General features: G+C 44.1%; 1 protein-coding gene across 8 annotated transcripts in view; it reads left to right on the forward strand.

The window, feature by feature from the left end:
* CHD8 (chromodomain helicase DNA binding protein 8) overlaps positions 1–20,645 on the forward strand; it is a 1,687,145-nt gene that overhangs the window by 36,787 nt on the left and 1,629,713 nt on the right. For all 8 annotated transcript variants that reach the window (XM_069633907.1, XM_069633913.1, XM_069633911.1 and 5 more), the window contains exon 2: positions 9,847–10,773. In XM_069633907.1, the coding sequence (XP_069490008.1) occupies positions 10,003–10,773 (771 nt within the window). In that variant the 5' untranslated portion in view covers positions 9,847–10,002. The remainder of the gene's footprint in view (positions 1–9,846; positions 10,774–20,645) is intronic.

The following is a 20,645-nucleotide window of genomic DNA, read 5'->3' on the forward strand; positions in this document are numbered from 1 at the left end:
ATACTTGTTCTGCTTTGTATGCATTTACAATGTTTTGCACTGAATGGCCAATCTGCATCAATTAATGCCTTTTTGGGAATTTTCTTTATTTGTTTAAATAGTCCACACTGTTGGGACAACATTGTAATCGTTTGTACTAATTCAACTATGGTACAGCTTGCATTGTGATCTGTGAACCCCCTCTTGTCTTTGCTTAAGTTGTTCAGTTTTTATGTTTCTGTTTAATGGAGTAACTTGCATACTCGTGTAGAGGGCATGAGCTGCGCCTAATCTCTTGTTGAATCTATATAGGTCAACTATTGACCACAGAGACTTTATTGCCTTTAAGAAAATCTATAAAAATAGGGGTAGCAATATGCAAAACTGACCTACATTAACTATACTGAGTGTCTAGTTGTATTTCACACACACAGCAGTGCATTACATGGCAGTAACATGGTATGTTGCTTGTTTGCCGTATATTTTATTAAACCTGCATGCTTTCATTTATTTGTTTTTTTTTGTTGCTTTGAACACTGTTTCCTGGTGAACTCTTGACCGCAAGGAGGTAATACAGTTCTCCATATAGATAAATTTGGAGTTGATGAGGGCCAGTAAGATTGAAAGGTCCTTCCAGTTTCCATTTAAGGAGTCATAGTTTCAGAAATGGCGACAGGCAAGTTGTTAATGTAGCCAGCAAGGAAGACTGAGCATTGAACGTGGTGGAATTCAGGATAGGAGTATAAAATGTAATCCGACTTTGGAGCAGGTTTCTGGTGGCTGTCGCCTACACTGAAGGACCAGCTGTTTCTGGGTTGGTTTCAGTTTCCAGCCTTGTAAGATTGCTCAATAAAAACATGCATTTCAGTCTTCATGTGTTCCATTTTATTTCCCAAGGCTTTTAATAATTGGTCATGTATGTAAATACATCAAAAGCTGCTACTGTCTTCTTTTGAATCCTATTTGGACTTGCAAAGAAGTCTACATGGTCTAAAATGCAGAGACTTGACGTTTGACAGGGCTATGCTCTCAGGCAGGCTTTACTTTACATAGAGAGGGCCCTTTCCTGCAAAGCAGGCTTCTTTACTCATTGGTGAGTCTTTTATCTTGAAATGTTACCAAATTGCAGATCGCCATCTTTTGGAGGGCCTTGATGCACATATGTCAGAAGGGGTAGGGTAGGGTAGAGTAGGGTAGAGGGGTCGGGCGGAAGTAGTCGCCTTTTACAGTTGTGTATTCTCTCATGTACAGGTTAGGTAGGTGAGCTACTCCATTACCACCTTACATAGGGAAAATACTACTCAAACACTAGCTTTATAGCTGCCACTCAGTTGTGTTCCACATGTTATTCAAAATGTGTGTGAATAGGTCTGAAATAGCTGCCTATCACCCAACTAATGCTTTGCAGCCTTCTCGCAGATATGAGTACTTGATGAACCATGCACTACAAGTTATTCCCTGTATTGACGTGCCTAGTTGAAAAGATATCTTCCAAAACAAACAGATTTAGAAAGACCACTCCGTGACCGCACAGAGTGGTCTTTCTAAATCGAACTGTCACGCCCCTGCCACACATGAGTGCGTGCAGGGGCCGACGGGCTCAACGGGACCTGGAAGCGCAGGATGAAGAAAACGGTTAAGTGGGTGGGTGTGTATGTGTTTTGGATTAGGGGAGTTTTGGATTAGGGGAGTCTTGGGTGGGGAGGGGTTGAGTGATAGGGCGAGGTAATAGTGGGGGGGGGGGGGGGCCTGAGGAGCAAAGGGCGGCTCAGTGGGTGAAACCCTCCCCAAACCACCCGAATTGTAAAAAAGACGGTTTTCTGTGAAAAGACCTCATTAACTTCTTGGAATGTACGATCAAAAGAAAAACGGCCAATGAAAGTCTTTCTCATGAGACCTTAATAATGAGGTCTTTTCACTTAGAACTGCACTGGCACTTGTGGTATTCATGAATCCCCTTTTGCTCCGTATGTATGTGCAAACCACCACACCTTTGTTTTGGAGTAGAGCAAGGATGGATGGAAGTTATGTTGTATGGTATTTGTATGGCGCCTTTTGCCATTGGTATGGCCTCAAAAGTGCTGTGGGGTGAACGCCCTTGGAAGACCGAAGTCCAAGGTGTGAGATTTGTTGGAGGATTTCAGAATGCGCATGCGCATTTTTACCCAGCCCAAAGGTTGGGGTGGTTAAGTCCCCGATTGTGACCCATGGAGATCTGGATAGTGGATGTGTGCTGGGATAGACTGTGGAGAGTATGTGAGTCAAGGAGACTGGTTATGTGTACAGCTGGACCGAATTTTGCATTGCTTTCAGCTGCATTCTTATGGTATTGGTGATGTGTGTTGTGAAGTCTGGTAGTGGTTATTGCAGATGGGTGCGGGTGAGTAGACCTGCCCCGTAAGGGATACCGGGATCCATTGTAATGGAGTACCATATGTGCCAGTGAATCGAGGCTGATATCTAGTTACAATGGGATTATGCAGATCGTACCACATGGGTTGGCTGCGCTCCTTTACATGTGTGCTAGGTACTGTTTTTGTGGTCTCCTTTGGTGCCTCGCCTGCTGCCTCCACCTTTCGGTCTGGGAGGTGGTGGGGGTAGTTCAATGAGGAGGCAGACTAGGTCAGTCGAAATGCAGAAGGGAAGAGTCTGGTCTTGAGAGCCTTCCAGAAAGCGAGGGGATCGACTATGCAGCGGATGATAATAGAGTTCCAGGTGGTGGGGTCTTGGACAGAGAATGAAGATGCTCGTCCCTCCCAGACCCACCAGATCCTGGTTGATACTTTTTTAAAAAAAAAAATATTTTTTTTTGGGTGATCCTTGGAAGCCTAGGAGCAGAGCTGTACCTGATCTCCGGTTTCTAGTTTGCCTGTAGGGTGTGAGTTTGTGTTGTAGATAATCTGGTCCTTTGTTGTGCAGTGCTCTGTGGGTAGTGCCCGGTGGGTAGTGCCCATTGCCCTGAAGTTGGATCACCGCCCGATCGGCAGCCAGTGAACGACATGGTGGGTGTGATGTGTTCTCTGGAGCCTAGGGCAAGAAGGAGCCTTGCTGCATGTTTTGAATCCGTTGGAGTTTCCAGAGTTGTGATGCCAGTGCCCCAGGTATAGGGGGTTGGCATAGTATGAGAGGACGATGGCCACAATCGCGGCTCCTCTGTGGGAAGTTCAGGAAAGGGAAGATGCGTCTGAGAGTGCATAGGTATAGGTAGCAGGATTTTGTCGCTGAGTTGATGTGATGATAGTGTCTGGTCTGTGTACAAAGCGCATCCGAGGTTTTTTTTTTACTGTGTTGGAGTTAGGGGGCGGCCAAGGGGTGGGTTGCTTGAAGAGGGAAGTCTTCCCGCAGATCTCGATTTCAGATTTTCCAGGGTTGAGAAGGAGGTGGTTAGCCGTCATCCAGTGGTCAATTTCTGTGAGGTAAGATGCTAGGTCTGGGGAGGAGGGGTCCTTTGGGGATCTTGAAGATGTTTGGGTGTCATCTGTGTAGTTGTAACAAGACTGGTCGTGACAGCTGGGATGGGGCTCAGATGGAGGTTAAAGTAGCGGTTGATGGGTGCTCGTGAATGTGGCGCCTGTGATGTGCATGCCAGTTTCCCAGAAACTATTTTACCATTTGCCGTGCAAGAGGTCATGTGGTTCTCTACCCTCTTTCCATGAATATAGAGGAATGGCAGTGTTGCAAGTTTTTAGAGTGAGCAACTTGTAGTTTTGTGCATTTTATTTTATTTATTTGCATTTATAAAGTGCACGGGCGGCCCTGGGCTTGTGGCGCTGTTACAGAAGGACTTGCTTAGATACAATGGTACAGTGAAAGAAAAAAGCATTGGTGATGACATTTACAGGATATGCTTCATAAAAAGTAGACCAGTTCCAGGGTTACATGTGGACTGTCTAATCTTTTGTTACAGGATGGCTGGACTAGCTTTAAGCGCTCTGCGTAACACTGAGGAAGGTCTCCTTCCTAAGAGAAGGGTAGAGCATGCCAGTTTTTCGGTGCTAGGATAGAAGCTCGCGCCTCCAGCTTTGGCTCTTTTAAAGGTGGGGACAAATGGCTGGTTGGAGTGCTGGACCCGCTTGGGTCTAACCGATGTAACACAGTGAATTCTTTCTGATGGGTAAGGAGGAGCGATCCGGGAGAGGCATGTATGTGTGATGGCAAGGGTTTTAAAGCGAATACACTCTTAATTGGGAGCCAATGGGCGTCCCTTCTCGCCTAGGAGATGTGTTCCCTTTTGGGAATGCTGAATGCCGCTCGAGGTCTAGTACACAAAGGGGAGTCCCCCAGATGAACCAGTTACCAAATATTTCAAAGACCCCGTTTTTATTACGACTGGGCCCTATTCCATGGGTTATTAAATTACCTCAAAAAACGGTACACACAGAGAATGGTATTTTTGTTATATTAAAAATTCTATAATTTATTGCGTAGGCCATAGGTCCTACGATAGCAATCTTTAAAAAAAGACCAGTTCGATCTGTTTGTAATTATGTAAATTAATCAATACATGAACCAGTGTAGAAAATGCATGCATACACACATCAACATTTTAAGAATTAATCAGTTAAAACTTAAGTGACATAATCTAATAATCCAATTTGAGGAAGCACAGGCAAAACCTATTTTACTAGCCCTGTCTGTCTAATAAATCAGACTTCCTCGATTAGCCAATGTCACTTAGTTTGCATTCTAAAAATCATTGTTCCTGACCAAAAGCACATCCCAGGTCTCTAGGGGCATGTTTTTTTGCTGAGGTGCCTAGAAACATAAGGTCACAATAGTCCAGCTTGGCTGCAGTGGTGGCTCTGACAAGGCATTTTTTGAGTGAGGGATATGTTTTCACCGTATTTATGATTTTGGTTGTGTGTGCTGCCGATGAGATGGCGCTGACTTGACGTGTCATAGAGAGGGTGGAGTCAAGGTAGACTCCCAGTGTTTGACTGCTGCTGAAGCTGTGATTATGGTATTCTCAATGTTGAAAGAACTGTATTGACTGTCAAGCTTGTTTAGGATTTCCTTGGGGCCTACCAGGAGGATTTCTGTTTTGACTCCATTGAGACAGACCATTGCCAGCCATCCAAGCCTGGCTAAGGGCATATGTTTTGCTGAGCGTAGCTGTGTCTTGTTCATAGGAACCTGTAAGTGACTTCAAGCCAGCAATCCAACTAAGTCAATGTTTAGGATGGGATGCCCAATGGAAGCCCTTATTGATATATTTTTATGTCAAAGTTCTTTAAATCTGGATGATGAACCCTTATAACGCCCCTCTCTTTGAATCCCCCTGACCTCACTGAGCCAAGAAGTAGGTTTGTTTTGCAAATTAAAAGATTTATTTGAAGAATTAAACAATATATATATCACACTTTATGAACCAAATATCTGAATAGCACACTTACTCTTTAATCACTTAGGAGTATGAATATGAAGGATACTGTAGCAGAGAATACTTTATGTGATTCCAGGAAATGCAATAATGGAAAAGAATGCAACGCAGAAATGGACTTGATATGATTTCAATCAGAAGATAATATGGTCACTTTTTCCCCTGTGACTACTCACTCCCCCCTGTTCAATATGAAGAGATGGAAATGAGGGCAAACAGGTTTCAGGAAGACCATCAAGAATGCAGTTCAATCCCAGTTCCCCCCAGCAAGGTTAGAGAAACGGGTATGATTTTAAAACGGGCAAAAATACTTTTGAATGTGATTGCAATGGATGGCAAAATCTGCTAAATTGATTTTAATTCACTAAAGAGATTCAGGATGAGTGATAGTTACTTTAGATTGGTTCAGGTCAACACTAGCAATGATCATGAATGATTATCAAATTGGAGACGAAATTCAGCAGTGGAAAGCAAGAAGCAGCTATTTTTTACAAGTGGTGAAATGGAGCTAAATTGCAACTCGCAGCAATTTATATGCGTGCTTAAATCGCGAATACGTAAAAACTATAATTTCACTTCTAGGGCATGCGGTTCAAAAGTTAGGGATGTTTTTGTGAAGGTAGATTTTGCAGAAATAAAATCAAGATTTCAGAAATGACAGATGCGCTTTACAGATTTGAAATCAACAGGATGGACACAAGATTCTATAATGCAGTTCTGGACAGGTAGAAGAGGATTACTTTAAACTAAGATTGGTTATGGACAGTTCTAGACTAGATACTCACTCCTAGCTATGGAATGGGCCTCGTCAAAGATCTGTTCAGGGGGTTCGGCTTCACTCTCGCCACCAGACAGGTCTCAGGGTCTCTGGGTTCTGCTCTCAGCACTGCACTTCGGTCTGGGTCACTTGAACTAGATCTGACGGGTCTGGATACAGCACTGCTCTCTCTCGGTCTGGATCTGGGTTCTATCACAGAGTTCTTAGCTAGAAGCAACACAGCTCAGCAAGGCTGTTGAATGGTTTGGTTAGGCCCCGTTGAAGTTTAGGGGTTAGAATCAGGTTGCAAAAGATTCTGAAGGCCTGCTGAGAAGCGTTCAGCTTGTAAATTAGGCCTCTGCTTCAGGGTTCTAGAGCTTGTTTCTAGAGTCTGGATTCTAAGTTCTGGTCTCTGGATCTAGATCTGGAGTCTCTATCTGGATATTGTCTGGATCTGGTCTGGCAAAGTGCTTCGCAGGAATCGGTGAGTAGTCGAAAAAGAGTGTTATCTGGGTCTCAGCAGTTCCTATTTATGTGTTTCCAAAGTGGGTGGGAAGGCTGATTCTACATGCCCAACCCTCTAAGGATTTGATAGGTTAAAGGATTCTCTGTCTTTTGACTGGAGAAAGGATCAGCGTGTCATGAGATGTCGTCATGATGCTGCCATTTACCCTCTAGGGAAGAAACTCCCCTTTGCTTTTACAGAGAAAATCAATTTTACCCAAAAAACATTTCCCAGATACACAAGTTGTTCATAATACATATACACATCACAGATTAATTAAGGCATGTCTCTGTTCATGTCACATGTTCCTACGAGCTTTAGTTCTGAAATGACAACTTATTTGCGCTTTTGGTGAGTTTCCCAATATTGGTTCTGCACCAAATTTGATACATGCATGCAGCTCCTCTCTGGGCATATTACTGCAGGTTCCTAGGTTCATAGCAACAACACTGCAGCTGTGATATTAATAATTCTGGTGTTTGGTCTCAGAACATCACACAGCGTCCAGCTTAGTCTTAAATTGTGGGTGAATTTTTCATTGCCACAATCTCAAAGTTGTACATTTTTGTCAGCTTGTTAGAATATTTTAGAAACATTTTCCTTAAACATATATGTGGTGCAATGTTAAATCCACATCCCAATCTGGTCCTCCCCCAGAGCTGGCTGACTCGGAGGGTCACATGTCCTTCTTCCTGGCAAAGCAGTTGTTGACCAGTCGCACCCAAATTAGCATTTTCTATTTAGTTGAAAGACTCGATTGTCACTTTCCTCCTGCCAGCAGAGGAATCTCCTCCCTTTTGACTAACATGTCCATGCAACATCCTCTCCTGTTGGTAGGAAGGCCCAAGTGTGAAGGGTTCTTGAAGTTTTAACTGCATCAAGTTACTTTCTGATCAATTGTACATACTTCCTTGTGAAAAATATAACATTTATATACTTAAAATAAGCAACATATCTTAAATCAAGTCTTTTTCCACATGAAATCAATGTGTGGCATCTATATGGCATTTTGATTGAATTCTCTTCTTTTTCCATATTTAACCTCTAAAACACAGCTCTCCTGTCAGAATTATAAATCGCCAGCACCTGACAGAGGCGTGTAACGGTACTACTCCCATTTTGACAGCTGTCTTTCCATCAAATATCTTTTAAAATAGGGGATTTTGCCCTGAGAGCATACAATTCTTGCGGACATTGTATTGATGGGGATTCTTGCTGTAGAGTAATGTGGAACACACAACAAAGAGTTTGGATCTTTTAGGTGCTTTGTGAGTCGTGATTTTAGCACATTTTTGACAATCAAGAAAACTGATTCCCAAACAGCTCTGTATTTCTTTTGCAATCGGCATTGCTATTCCCAAGTGGTTTCAGGCTACTTTGTGGGTAGCCCAATGGTGGTTTTTGGCCAGTGATCTCCTTTGATCACTAAGATAGGCAAAAGTGGATGGCAGCCTATTTTTCAGGTTTTCACTGCGCATTTTCTGGTGATTTCTGTCGAGCAGCATGCTTTCCTGTGGCCATTCTGATGTTTCTGCTGCCAGCAATGCCTAGTGATGTTGCAGGGCTTGGATGAGTGGGTTAAGACATCCCACAAACCGGAGAGGGGGAGAAGAACTTGAGTATCATCGGCATAGTTGGTATAAGATATGCCGTGTTTGTCTAGATCATTGAAGAGAGGTAAAGATGTTGTACATAGTAGGCGAGGTACAGGAGCCCTGGGGGACTCCACAGTGGATGGGGGTAGGTGTAGCACAGGCCTGGTCTGAGAAAACTGTCATCCTTTGAGAAAAGGGGTGATCCAGGATGTGGCTTCTTGAGAGAATTGGGCAGCATCCCTGAGGTGTCTACAGAGGGTCTTGTGATCTACAAGATCAAAAGCTGCAGATAGATCAAGCAGCAGGAGCAGCACTGGCTTGCCTTTGTCCATAGTTTCCTCTAATTGGCTCTTAAGGTCGAGTAGGGCTGACTCCGTACCGTGGACGGAAGCCAGATTGCCTCTTAGCTAGGATATTGTTGCTTTCCAGAAAGTGTTGAATTTGTGCGTAAGCAGCTTTGTCCAGTATTTGTAGCACAAATGGAACAGTAGCTATTGGAAGGGTTTTTTTTCCTTCTTTTTTAAAAATGTATTTATTTTTTAAAGCAGCGGGTAAACCCAAGACTCCTTGTGGGAGGGTGTGATGATGCCAGAGGAGAATGAGGCGTTAATAAATGCTCTGGGGAATGGGGGCTAGTGAATCTGTGCATTCTTTTAGAAGGTTGGCAGGGAAGATATCCCCCTTGCAAGAGGACAGCTTGATATGTTTCATGATGGCTAGAACCTCCGTCTTTCCCTTCTCTGAAAGGGAGACTTTTTATCTTTGTCCGGATTGGAGACTGGTGCAGAGGGCCGACTGGCTTTGGGCAGGGCATTGTAGTGCGAGTTGATTTTTTTTTTTTCCCTGGAGGATGTTTATTTTATTCAGCATGGCAGATTGGATATTGTTGCACCAGGCTTCATCTTTCACGGTTTCCTGTGTGTTGGTTGCCGGTATGGCCAACTCCTTGAATATTGCCAACCACTCTTTTGACTCAGATTTAGCATTTGAGATTCTAGAGTTGTAGGATGAGGATTTCGCTAGGGTGTGATCGCCTTTTTATATTGAGTGGCAAGTGTTTTGTAGGCCTTTACGGTAGAGTCCCGAGGGCAGGATTGCCTTTCGGTGAGCACAGATTGCTTCTGTGATCTTAGCTTAAGTAGCTCTTGAGTAAACCATCAATTGTTGTGTTTTTTAATTTTAGCTTTTTTTTTTTTCCTTTAGAGGGGCAATGGTGTCTACCACTGTTCTGATGGTGGTGTTGTAGAGTTCTGGCAGAACCAGGGGAACATTGGAGAAAGGGGGCTTCAGGGCTGGCGCCTCTAGGAAAGGAAGGATCCTTTCTTTGGTAGTTTTTGTACTTTCCACATTGTGTATGTTGTGTACAAAAAAGCAGTATTCAGCGAGTAGAGCTGTCCCTTCAGGTTGACACTGACCTGAAGGGTTAGTGGGGCAACCTGTTTTAGCTCTGTTAAAAAATGTACATTAAGAAACCTAAATCCTGCCTTGATAACTAAATCTTTAGTTTGGTCACAGCTTGGGTAGCCAACTACCTTTTTTAGGACTGAGATTGAACTACTGATCAAAGTAACTAGTGTTGAATTTGATCTCTTTATTTCCCTAATCATTTTCTTTCTCTCCATACATGCAGGATTCTGTTGGACCCCAGTGGATTTGCTGCACCCCACCATCAAGGATGTTACTTGAGTATCTGGTTGGTTGAGCCTATCATTTCTTCCTTTATTCACTGGAGACGAGGGAATCTCTACAAGCTGCCCTCGGCATAGGGCTTAGTTTCCCCAGAAACATGGCAGACCCCATCATGGACCTCTTCGACGACCCTAACCTCTTCGGCTTGGACTCACTGACTGAAGATGCATTCGATCATGATGGACCAGACACCATGGATGATGCTTTGGGACTCACAACAAGCCTTACCCAGCTTACCTCGGAATCTGGCAACCTGCTGACCACCAGCAGCACCCCAGAAACTGATCTTGTAACTCCTGCTGTTCAGCCTACTGAAGTTCAGACAGTTAACACTGCACCTACTGGTGCCCCAGAGACTTTGCTTCTTCATGACTATACCTCTGTACCAGCCAATCTGCAACCAGCGCAGCCAGTTCAGCAGTCAACAAAGGACCAAGGACTGCTCAGCCAGGGGAACCCATTCATGGGAGTGAACGCGGTCTCTGGGACTGGACAGCAGGCCCCAAAGATAGTCATTCTCAAGGCCCCTCCGGGCATATCCGTTTCTGGAACCCCTGTTGGACAGCTTCAAGCAATAACCCAACAGCAGCCCATGGTGGCCCGTGCACCCAATGGGGGCAAGGTGACCTATGCTAAAGTGCTAACTGGCACGCCTCTACGAGCAGGCATGTCCATTGTGTCTGGGAATACTGTGCTGGCCACGAAGGTGGGTGGCCAGGCCACGATGCAACGCCTTGTGCAGCCCAACCGACCAGTGAAGCAGCTGGTGCTGCAGCCCATAAAGAGTCAGCCAGCCCAGGGGAACTTGGCAGCTAGTGGGGCTACAGTGCTAAAGCCGGGCATCACCCTGAACTCCTCACCTGCTCAGGTAATAACTAATTGATATTTATAAGTCTGTGGTTGTACCTTTTTAAGTGTGCTGAAGTTCCTTCCCACTGTTAGCCCATACCCCCTTTACCTGGGACAGTGAACCCCCATCTCCTGTCCAGTTTATAAAATGTATTTTTCCTGTAGCTCTGTAGATTACTGGACCTCTCACTGATCGGTTAATAAACCTGCCCATGCCACTACACAACTTGCAGTCCTATCGCCTTTTGTACCGAGAACTGACTTCCTTGATTGCTTGTGTGCTCTGCCTCTTTCCTTGAATCTGCTGCTTGGAATGATGCAACCACTCGTCCTGATGCATTCTAATCACTTCAGGTGCTTTGAATCTGGTAACCCAATGATTCGGCTGTCCCTAGATTGACATTTTAAAATTTCTCAAAGTTTCAGAATGCCCTGTTGACCGATTTTAGCATGAGCTTTTTGAACTCCCAAGTAAAGGAAATTGAAGAGACGCAAACATTACTCATTTGGGCATGTCTAGCAACTTCTCCTGTGTATCTTTTACTGTCTTTGTTCTTTTTGTTACCTGTGTCCAAATGGTATACGGTTCAGTTATTGCCTTTTGAAAATAATGTCCAACATATGGGGGACCAGAAATAGTTTAGCTAGAGTAAAACCTATTGTATTGACGCTCCTCGTTTAGCCCCAACTCTGTGCCATTTGCTGCCAGTGTGCAACTGTCTATTGGTACATTATGCTTAATTAACCCTTTCACTGCCCACAACTCTGGGAGCCCAGGGGTGGGATGGACAAAATATTTTGGCTGCCGTTCCTTGGATCTTGTGGGACAGAGGTTGGTCACTGATGACTTGCCCCTCTCCTCCACTTTAGACCCTTTATGTGCGCTGTAAGAACTGTCAAAGGATTACATTCCATTGGCCCACTTCCCCTCAGTGGGTGGAGGATTCAGTAACCATTTGATGCACTATTAGTTTTTTTCTGATCACAAATGTGAAACCAAAAAATGTGAAACCCATCCAAGAATGTATGTATATATTGTGGTAAGTCTGAATCGGGAATCCTAAAACAAGGCATTTGTATCAAGTTTCCCTAACATTTCCCTAATTCTAAAAGCTTCAGAACTATTATACAAGTCAAAAATGGTGCATGTCAGAATTTCAGTAAATAAAAAAGTCCTCTGTCCAGAATTCTACTCTAACCTAACCACTTTGCCTATCTTAAAAAAGAACACTACACTCTGAAGGGGTGGCTCCTGGCTTCTGAGCCCAACCATGTCCCTTTTTAGTAAAGGCCATTGCCCACAGGTCATGATCGACAGTGCTTGTTGTGCTGGAATGTTATCAATGTGTTCCAGCCCAGGTCTCTTGGTCTCTTCCCACTCTGGGATTATTTCAGTCTTTAATCCTCCTCACTCAGGGTTTCTCTCAGTCTCTCCCTATTATAGGGCCCTGCTTCTTCTCACTCTGCACTCTTGGGCTCCGCTTACTCACTCCCCTCCTCTGGGGTGTTCTTTGTCTTTCCTCAATCTATTTTGTTTAATCTCTCTTCCTCTCTGCTCACCTACCTCCTTCCTGGGAGGGTTGTTGAGACTTTGCAGTTCTCTGTTTGGTGGTGACGCTTGCGTTTCTTCTGCTCGGCTCTGCAGCTGTCTTTGAGGGTTTGACTTGTCCTGATCGCTCAGTCAGCACTGAGTCGCTGTTTATTTTATTTCAGCAGGGCTCAACATCAGCCCTCCGATCCTCCTCTTGCTTGATCTCGCAGCTCAGTTGTGGCATAGTCGCTTATGCCGCTTCTCAGTTGGGCGCAATCCTACAGACACTCTCGGCTTGGTTGGGGCAGAGTCGGTTATGTGGCTTTTCCGCTGTGATCTCTGCCATCCTGCAGAAACTCTTGTTCTCTCAGCCTCTTCGGGCTGCTGCGTCAGCGGTGTCTCGCATCATTGTCCTGGTGCACTTTGCGCTCCTTCCCCTGACGCCGGAGGGCTCTCTCCGGCCACACCTCCTTTGGAGTCTTGGATGTCTTTGCCGTGATTAAACTCTGCCGGGGCTGTTCAGCCTCCTTAGTGACTTACTGTTTCAGGAACTGTACTCCAGTAAGCTGGTTCAGTCATCTCTCCTTAGCCTTCACAGGAGATTGGGCATACCTAGCCTCAGAAGCCATGTCGACCATTGCGGAAAAAAGGGTGTACATGGTCATTGCAAAATCTTCCCTCTACGTATCGCCTTAACATTAGTAAGGGACTGTGAAGGCTGATTATTACAATGTTCTGTCCCTCTGGATTTTGAGAGATTCCCATTTGGAGAAGCCATAAACCTTCTTCACTTTCCTCTTTAGGAGCTGTGGAAAGACCTCGGCATTTAAGCAAGAATACAAATATTCATTTTTGACATGCATTTAGAGTTGCTTTGACCAGGTGGTAAACGAATGGTCCACAGCATCGTTTTCTTTCTTCGTATTTGTATATGAATTATATTGCATGCCTGATAATGGACGTGGAAGTCCTGTCCTTTTGCTTCTACTTGCTTGAGTAGATGCTTGTACCTGAAACATGCTGGCGTTTTGTGGTCTGCACATAGGGCCACCTATGGAGGTTGTTTAAAGCAGTGATCAGAATATTCTTGAAAATTAATCCTTTTGAACCTTTACACAGTATCTCCTAACATTTTTGGGAAGCACTCTTTAACTATGTTTATCTGTGGAATTTGTGTAAAATGTTCCTTCAGCCCAATTAAAACTGCAGGTTTTCTAAATTGACCCTCTACCTCCTCCCTTAATGGTCTGTCATCTCTCACCAAGGCAAAGGGTACAAGATGCTCTAGGCCAGGGTGCAAAATGTGCACTCGCCACTGGCCAATGACTAGTGATATTTGACCCTTGGCCATTAAGAAAAGGGTGTGCTGCGTGTATGTATAGAATTTAGGTGACAAGAACTTAGATGGCTGGCTAGTAGCTTGTTGCGTTCTGCTCTAGACCCTCTTTTGAACCATTTGTGCCTCAATAAACCACTGTATTATGCAGGTTGGAAGGCATTATTGTTAGGCAGAATCATGTGCACTGCCTTTTGGGAACACTACACACAATTAAGACTACAAGTGTAAGTACAATTTCACCTTTGGTACAAGCCTGTACTACACAGTAAAGTGGTAGCGATGGCTGAGCAGCCAGACTTATCTCAACGGTAAAGTGAGCAGTAGAACAAGTTACACAAAGGACCAACAAACACTTACTCAAGGTTTCTTGGTAAAATAATATACATGTATTTACACATTCAGTTTGAAAACATTCCACTATTAAGAGCAGCTCAATACCACACACTAATAAAATACAAATACCCAACCGGTAAGTAAATGAACAAGTTTAGCTTCCCTGAAGTGGGAGCAAAATGGCACTTCTACTTTAAAAAGGGGTAAAAAGACCAGGTTATTAGAATAGACAGCACAAATACTTGCATAGGCAGGGCAAAGGGTTTCATTAAACTACAACCAGCAATTCAGTTCCTAGGCCTGGGCCAAAGTCAATGGTTCAGAGCCTTTGTGTAGGATAGCACAGTTCTGGTAGTAAACGGTTAAGTCTTTGCCACAGAGTTTAGGAGAATTTGGCTAGGCGAAAAGTTAGATGAATGTTTAGGAAAGGACAAGCCTTCGAAGTTGAGAAAGTTTCCACAAACTTTCGCAATGGCCGAAAAGATTTCCAGGCCGCGTTTGCACAGTACCTTGAAAGTGAAGAAGAGGTGTAGCTGAGGCAGTTGTTCCTGGCAGTTCAAGCAGATCTCGCTGTTCCTGAGCTTCAGTCGTGGGGACAAGGAGGAAGTCGAGAGGTTCCTACACTGCCCAGGGATGAGGCCAAAAAGCTTTAGCAAGATGTCGGTTTAAGGTGCAAGTGCCTTAAAGTCTACAAGCTGGTTTCATTCCCTCTGGCTATCTGGTTTTCAACAGCACTCTGTAGAAAATTCGACCAGAAGGGGATGGTGTGCAGGTGGCTTAAATTTAACCTTGAAGGGCTTCTCTGTCGATGGAGTTTCAGGCAATTCGGACCTGTAGCAGGGCTTCACTGGTCGTCCAGGAGTTGCAGCAGTCCTCTTCCTTCAGCTCTTCTTCAGTTCTTTCGTTCCAGTGATCGACTCTGCTTTCCAAGTCCCAGAGACCTGCTTTTAAACAATTTCCCCCATTCATTTCAGCCTGGCTGTCACACACACACAGCAGGGTGGCTGTCCTTACTGGACAGCCAGCCGGCCAATCAAGCACAGGGAGTTTCAGGCACCTCCCTTGCATCCTGTCCACACCAGACACTCCGGCGCCAGAGGAGGGCTTCAGCACTGAAGCCCACCAAAGGCTAACGAACAAAGGGACCAAACCTTGTTTGGCGTGCAGAGACAAACCCAAGAAGGACCTTTCTGAAAAGAAATGGGGAAAAAAGTTGACCAGAGTCTGTATTTACAGATAGGTCTGGGGCGCCATATTGAAAAACATGGCTGACCCGATTTTTAGCTACCGTTGTTCATGGTCGAGAAAAATCATGGTAGTATGATCTAAACCACTGCCACCAGCCATTTAAAGTAGGAAATGGTAACATTTGACTATTACATGAGTGCTAGGCAACCCCTCCAGCACTCTATAGGAAGATAGTGTGTGCTGGGTCTGTAAATTTAAAGAGACTAGTAAAGTCAATTTAACTTTACATGCTCTGGGAGACAGTAGTCAGTCCATGAGAAGTTATTTAAACCTTGGAGTCTGAAAGACATCCCTGTGCCACTGCACTGAAGGTGCTGTGACATACAGAAAAAGATGATGCCTATGGAGTTGTCTTAAAAATCCATAACCAAAGAAAACAAAAGTGTAAAACGCCAAAATACATGAAAGAGTGGGAAAAAAGGGTCGCACTCTTTCCAGGTAAAAAATCAAATCCTAGAAATCCAGCAAAGTTGCTGGGGGGGGGGGTCTCAAAAGGTAAGGGAAATTAGCACATTCTTGAGAATTCTCCCTGTGCTGTACCGGCTGTGGCTGGAGCCTGAGGAGTAACTGGGATGTTGGCACACAATATAACCCAGGGGTGTGCCCTTTCTGAGGTTGAGGTTGATGTGGCCATTTTTAAATCCAATTTGTATAGTTATTCCATATGTTGGCAAGTACCTAACCAATAGCTTGCACGCTTTATCAATTGTATTAGTGACCAGACCGAAGATCCAGCCCCTTCCTCTTTGGGAAGAGGAGTACTCTATTTATTTATTTATTAATTTTTTTTTTTTTTTTAATAGTCTTAGAGGATTTTTATTTGGCCATGGCAACTTCATAAATCTATTACATACACTTAAAAGTCTTTTGAAAACTTAAAAATACAAATCGAACCTAAATACATTAGCAAAGAAGGACATTCTTTTTTGTCATGTAATAACATTATATTTTAAAACTCTAGATGCCCAGACATGGAGTATCCGCAAACAAATATACCACTCTACAGTTCGCAAAATAAAGATACAGAAAACCACTCAGAAAAGTGGAAGCGGAGTACTCTCCATTGTTAAAGCGGTCTTTTCGATCCTTTAAATAGTAGTTGTTCACCAGTACCATTGCTTTGCATAATGATTGTTGGACCACGAGTGAAAAGCAAGGTGAACAGAAGCTTTCATAAAGTGAATTTTGATAAAATGTCTATTTCACGTTCAAATGATAGGCAAAACTATTCTGTTAAATAAGATCTTTGCCTTTTAGTGATTGTGTATGGCTGATGCCTGTCTCCTGAAATTGTCCTCTATTCCAAATATTTTACAAGATATCACACCTGTCCAAGGTGTATGTTTTGAAGATACTTTTATTTATTTTATTTCTTATCAGTCTTATTGCATCTCTTTGAAAAACCACTTGGAACTTGGACCTGCTATTTTATTGTGGGCAATGCTCTCTCGTCTTTTGTATGGAGGCAGGTGACCGATTAGTGGAGCTTCGGCCACTGTCACCTTTTTTGAGATGGCTGATCCTAATGTAACGGTGGAAGAGCACATTTAAATAAAAAAAGCCATTTTCTGGGCCATCCTGCTTTTAGATGAAAGCACCCCTGCTAGTCACTTTCATGGTCTCCATTGATTTATTGATTTTTAAATTTGTAAAGCGCACTAGCAGCCCAAGGGCGTCGAGGCTATGTTGTAAGAAAGTGTCTTGGTTACTGGAAGGAAGGGTACTTTGCTCTTGGTTACAGTGAGCGTGTAGCTTTACAATGCGAACTCGGTAGAATGCATAGGTGGTTACAGGTTTGGATCATCATACAGTCACATTGGAGGTTTTGAACACCACTTTTGTCCCCCCTTGAGTGTTCGGCTTCCAGTACCTACTTCATATTATCCTCCATGTTTATAAAAAAATAACAAGTCTTCATGCTATGCCTTGGCTGATGTGGTAGGTTAGAGAGCGAACACTGATACAAGGATATGTTTTTTTTCAACCTTTCAGGGTTTTATTAAAGTAAAATAAATCCTCTCCTTGCCCTATTGCTACAATTCGCATTCCCTATTTTACGAAAATAATGCAAAAAAAGTGCTTGTCACGATGTCCTACAGAACTCCAGTTCGTCCTCTGTGGTAAGAGGCAGTTGGAAATATAGACTCAGCATTGACTAATAAAACAAACCTAACCCAGGGATGTATTTTTTATTTATTTTTTTTACTCCCCTTTGCTTGGCCTGTGCCTAACTCCCCGCCCCCTCCCCAATCTATATCTCTGGAATTGGTCTTCTTTGCTTCCCAAACATCGAAGGTTTGGATTCCACAATAAAGTACAATGTGCACACTTCTGTGCCTTCCACCAATTTGTAGTTCTGGTCTTTTCACACTCCTTTGGCAAACTAATCTCTTGGATTTCTGAAGTTTTTTCAACTGCTGTCTCTCGCTCACCCCTCCAGGGCTTCTCAGATCTGAGCCAATGGTGAATTCATAAGGCCTCACGGGCTCCTTCAGTGTCTACTTGAGAGTTGGAGATTTACATCCTCTGTGAGTGGCTTGGACTTTAAGCCTGGACTGGCACTGGGTTCTTAGTCGGGTGTCCCCTCTCTTGGGTTGCTTAGTTCACCTAACCCTCGCGGGTATTTCTCTTAAGCTGTAATTTCCCTGAACCCCTTCCTGGTTCTCTTTTGATGCTGCTCTTTGCTGGTTTCAGGGAAGCCCTTGAGGATGGCTGTTTCTACTTTTCTCCCCTATGGTATTTATTTTGCTTGTGGTGTTCAATTTCATCCCTATTGGGTATTATTGTTCTTCCTTTGTCTTGTTTTCCCTTGCAGGTCGTGGCCTTCACGTTCCCCCTCTTTGCTTATTTCGTTCCCTTTCGGGTCTCTGATAGACCATCACGGCTGGTGGTTCACATCTTCACCGCCTATTGGCGTTTCGTTCGCATTCGGACTACTGATGACCCTTAATGTGTGGTATTTTGACAGCATCATCCCCTTTCGGTGTTTCCTCCTCTTTTTGGTTTCTCATAACCCCTTGCAGGGTTTGTTTTGAAGTTCCCCCTTTTCGGTATCTCACTTTCTGGTTTCTAATTACCCTTGTGGGTTCTGCCCTTAGCAGTATTTCTCTGTTGGTTTATAGGCCCATTGGCTATTCGACACCCACCGCCCCATTTTTCTTTACTGAGAACCACTTTTTGTCACAATTCGCTCCCTTTGCTCTCATTCCCACCACTTGGGGGCATGATTTGGGAACTGTTAAATATTGGACTTGCCTTCTGACCCCTGCAACGCAGTACTAACACTGTGCTGCTTTGGGAGCTCAAAAGTCCTATTTTCCATTTCACTTCACTTCCGGATCCATTCGAGTTTTTGGCAGCCAGTATGCTTTCCTAGTCAAAAGACTATGCTTCCCAGTATTCCTTGCTCACTGCTTAATCTCCACCCTTGTAGGACACGATTGGGTGTAGGATAAGGAACCCCTGTGGCTGCAGGTAGCTAGCAAGCATCACGCCTGAGGCGAGGGATCTCTAGCCAGCTTAAAGAATTTCAGTTTGCTTTAGTCCAGTGCTGGTCATCGTTGCGGTGTTCCTGTTTATGACTGGTCCCTTTTTCCTGGCTCTTATGCAGTGTCTAGTTCCTATTTTCTTATTTCTTGTTTCTGGATTTCGAATTTAGTGTGCTTATCAGCATTTTCTGCTTCCTGGATTCTGTTTGTCTTCCTCTGTTTTTGCAGTCTGCACTTTCCAGTGATTTCCTTTTTCCTTTGTAGCCCATTTTGTCGAGTTCTTTATTCCTTTGCCCCATTCTGCAGTGTAACCTTGATCCTTTCGACACCCCTCATTTATAGATCTATTTTGTCCCATTTTCCTTCCTTCCTTCCCTGGATGGGGAGTGGGAGGTTTTGCACTTGTAATTTCGTTTTCCATGCTCCTGTTCCTTTTCTTTCTCTTGGAGTCTTTTCATGGGTTTCTCTTGCACTTCTTTGTTCCCTATTAATTGTTAGGTGTAGTGTGCTGTTTTATCCAGCTCGTATGTGAATGCCTAGGTTTTCCTCACTATTCTGTAAGCTTGTCAGGCGTTTTATGTATTAAGTTATCCTCCTTTTGCTGCTAAGCCTTTCTGGTCCCTGTTTTATCAGCGAGGGATGGGAGCTTAGCTGACATTCCAGGTGGTATCCTTGTGAGTATTGACTGTTACCTTAAACAATGCCATCAAGAAGGTTGGCTTACAGATCCTGCCATTGCTTGTGCTGTATGTGGCTTTAGCGCTGACCATTCCTATAACAGCAATTGTGGGTGAGGGGCTTGCTGACTTTTTGTACTCTTAAGGACCTACCCACATCCCTTTTCATATATTTGTATTCTTATCACGCTCTACTTGCACATCCTGGGTTTTAGTGTACCTGTATCTTGGTTCCTGAGTGACTGTTTGATACAAAGCTATTCAATGTGTGTTCTTGTGCACATATCTCTTGCCATATCCATTGTCTGTCTTCTCATTACACGTACCGGCTGCTTCATGGTGGCCTTCTTTGGGCGAGTTGGTCACTCCTTTTGCGATGGAACAGAGCTCCTTGTGTTGTCGGTTCACCCCAGTTAGATATCCCTAGTCTCAAAGGGGTTGGCTCCTCCTTGGAGAGAAGGTACAAAGTCTCACAACTCTTCACCATTACAAAGAATGTAACCTCTGCATTAAAATCCAGCAGCCCATCTCTGCCACCAGCAGGCCCTTAAAAGTATTCCTCTACCATCCTTCAGACTTAACCTGGATAGAATGTTTATGCATTACTCGTGATAAGGACAAGAAACCTGTCTAACTGGTGGTAAATGCAGCACGACCACTGTAACAATGGGCGAGCCTTAGCAGTAGGTGAGTTAGGGTTTGGTGAAAATGAAAAGGCAGGGATGGAGGTGTTACCAGGTTAAATGGGCATGCTGGTTGGGGTGTTGGGAGGGTAGATTCGTTTTTCGGGAAAGCTGGTATCTCACCACCCACCACACAATCTCACTGTTTTTCTGCCCCATGTTATTGTTGCCACAGGGAAAGGCTAAGATTGTTTCTCCATGACTGGCTGGTAGCTTGAAACATTATTTTTTACCCCTGATTCACCATTCTGTTTTTGCTTGGTTCAGACACTTCATGTAGTATGCCATTAGCCAGAACTTGAAGCCACTCCCTATCGGGTCGCAATGTCACTTCAGCGGAGTCGCACAGCACACCATTTCTTACCAAGAGTGAATTACGTTGGACCTTGACGACCCCTTCCGGCGGTGCCTGACGTCTGTGATGCTGAAAATCATTGGACGTATGCCCCAGTCTCTGGGGTACATTGATGTCTCGCTTGGAGGGCATTTGAGGATGGGGTCCCCATTCCCTTTGGTTTGGAACACATTCACTCCAGGGAAGTTTGACTTCCCAAAGGAGTTTTATGCTGAAGATGGTGACTTGGAGAACCTT

The sequence above is a fragment of the Ambystoma mexicanum genome, chromosome 13 (assembly GCF_040938575.1).
Source record: "Ambystoma mexicanum isolate Mex_15411 chromosome 13, UKY_AmexF1_1, whole genome shotgun sequence".
NCBI classification, from domain to species: Eukaryota; Metazoa; Chordata; class Amphibia; order Caudata; family Ambystomatidae; genus Ambystoma; species Ambystoma mexicanum.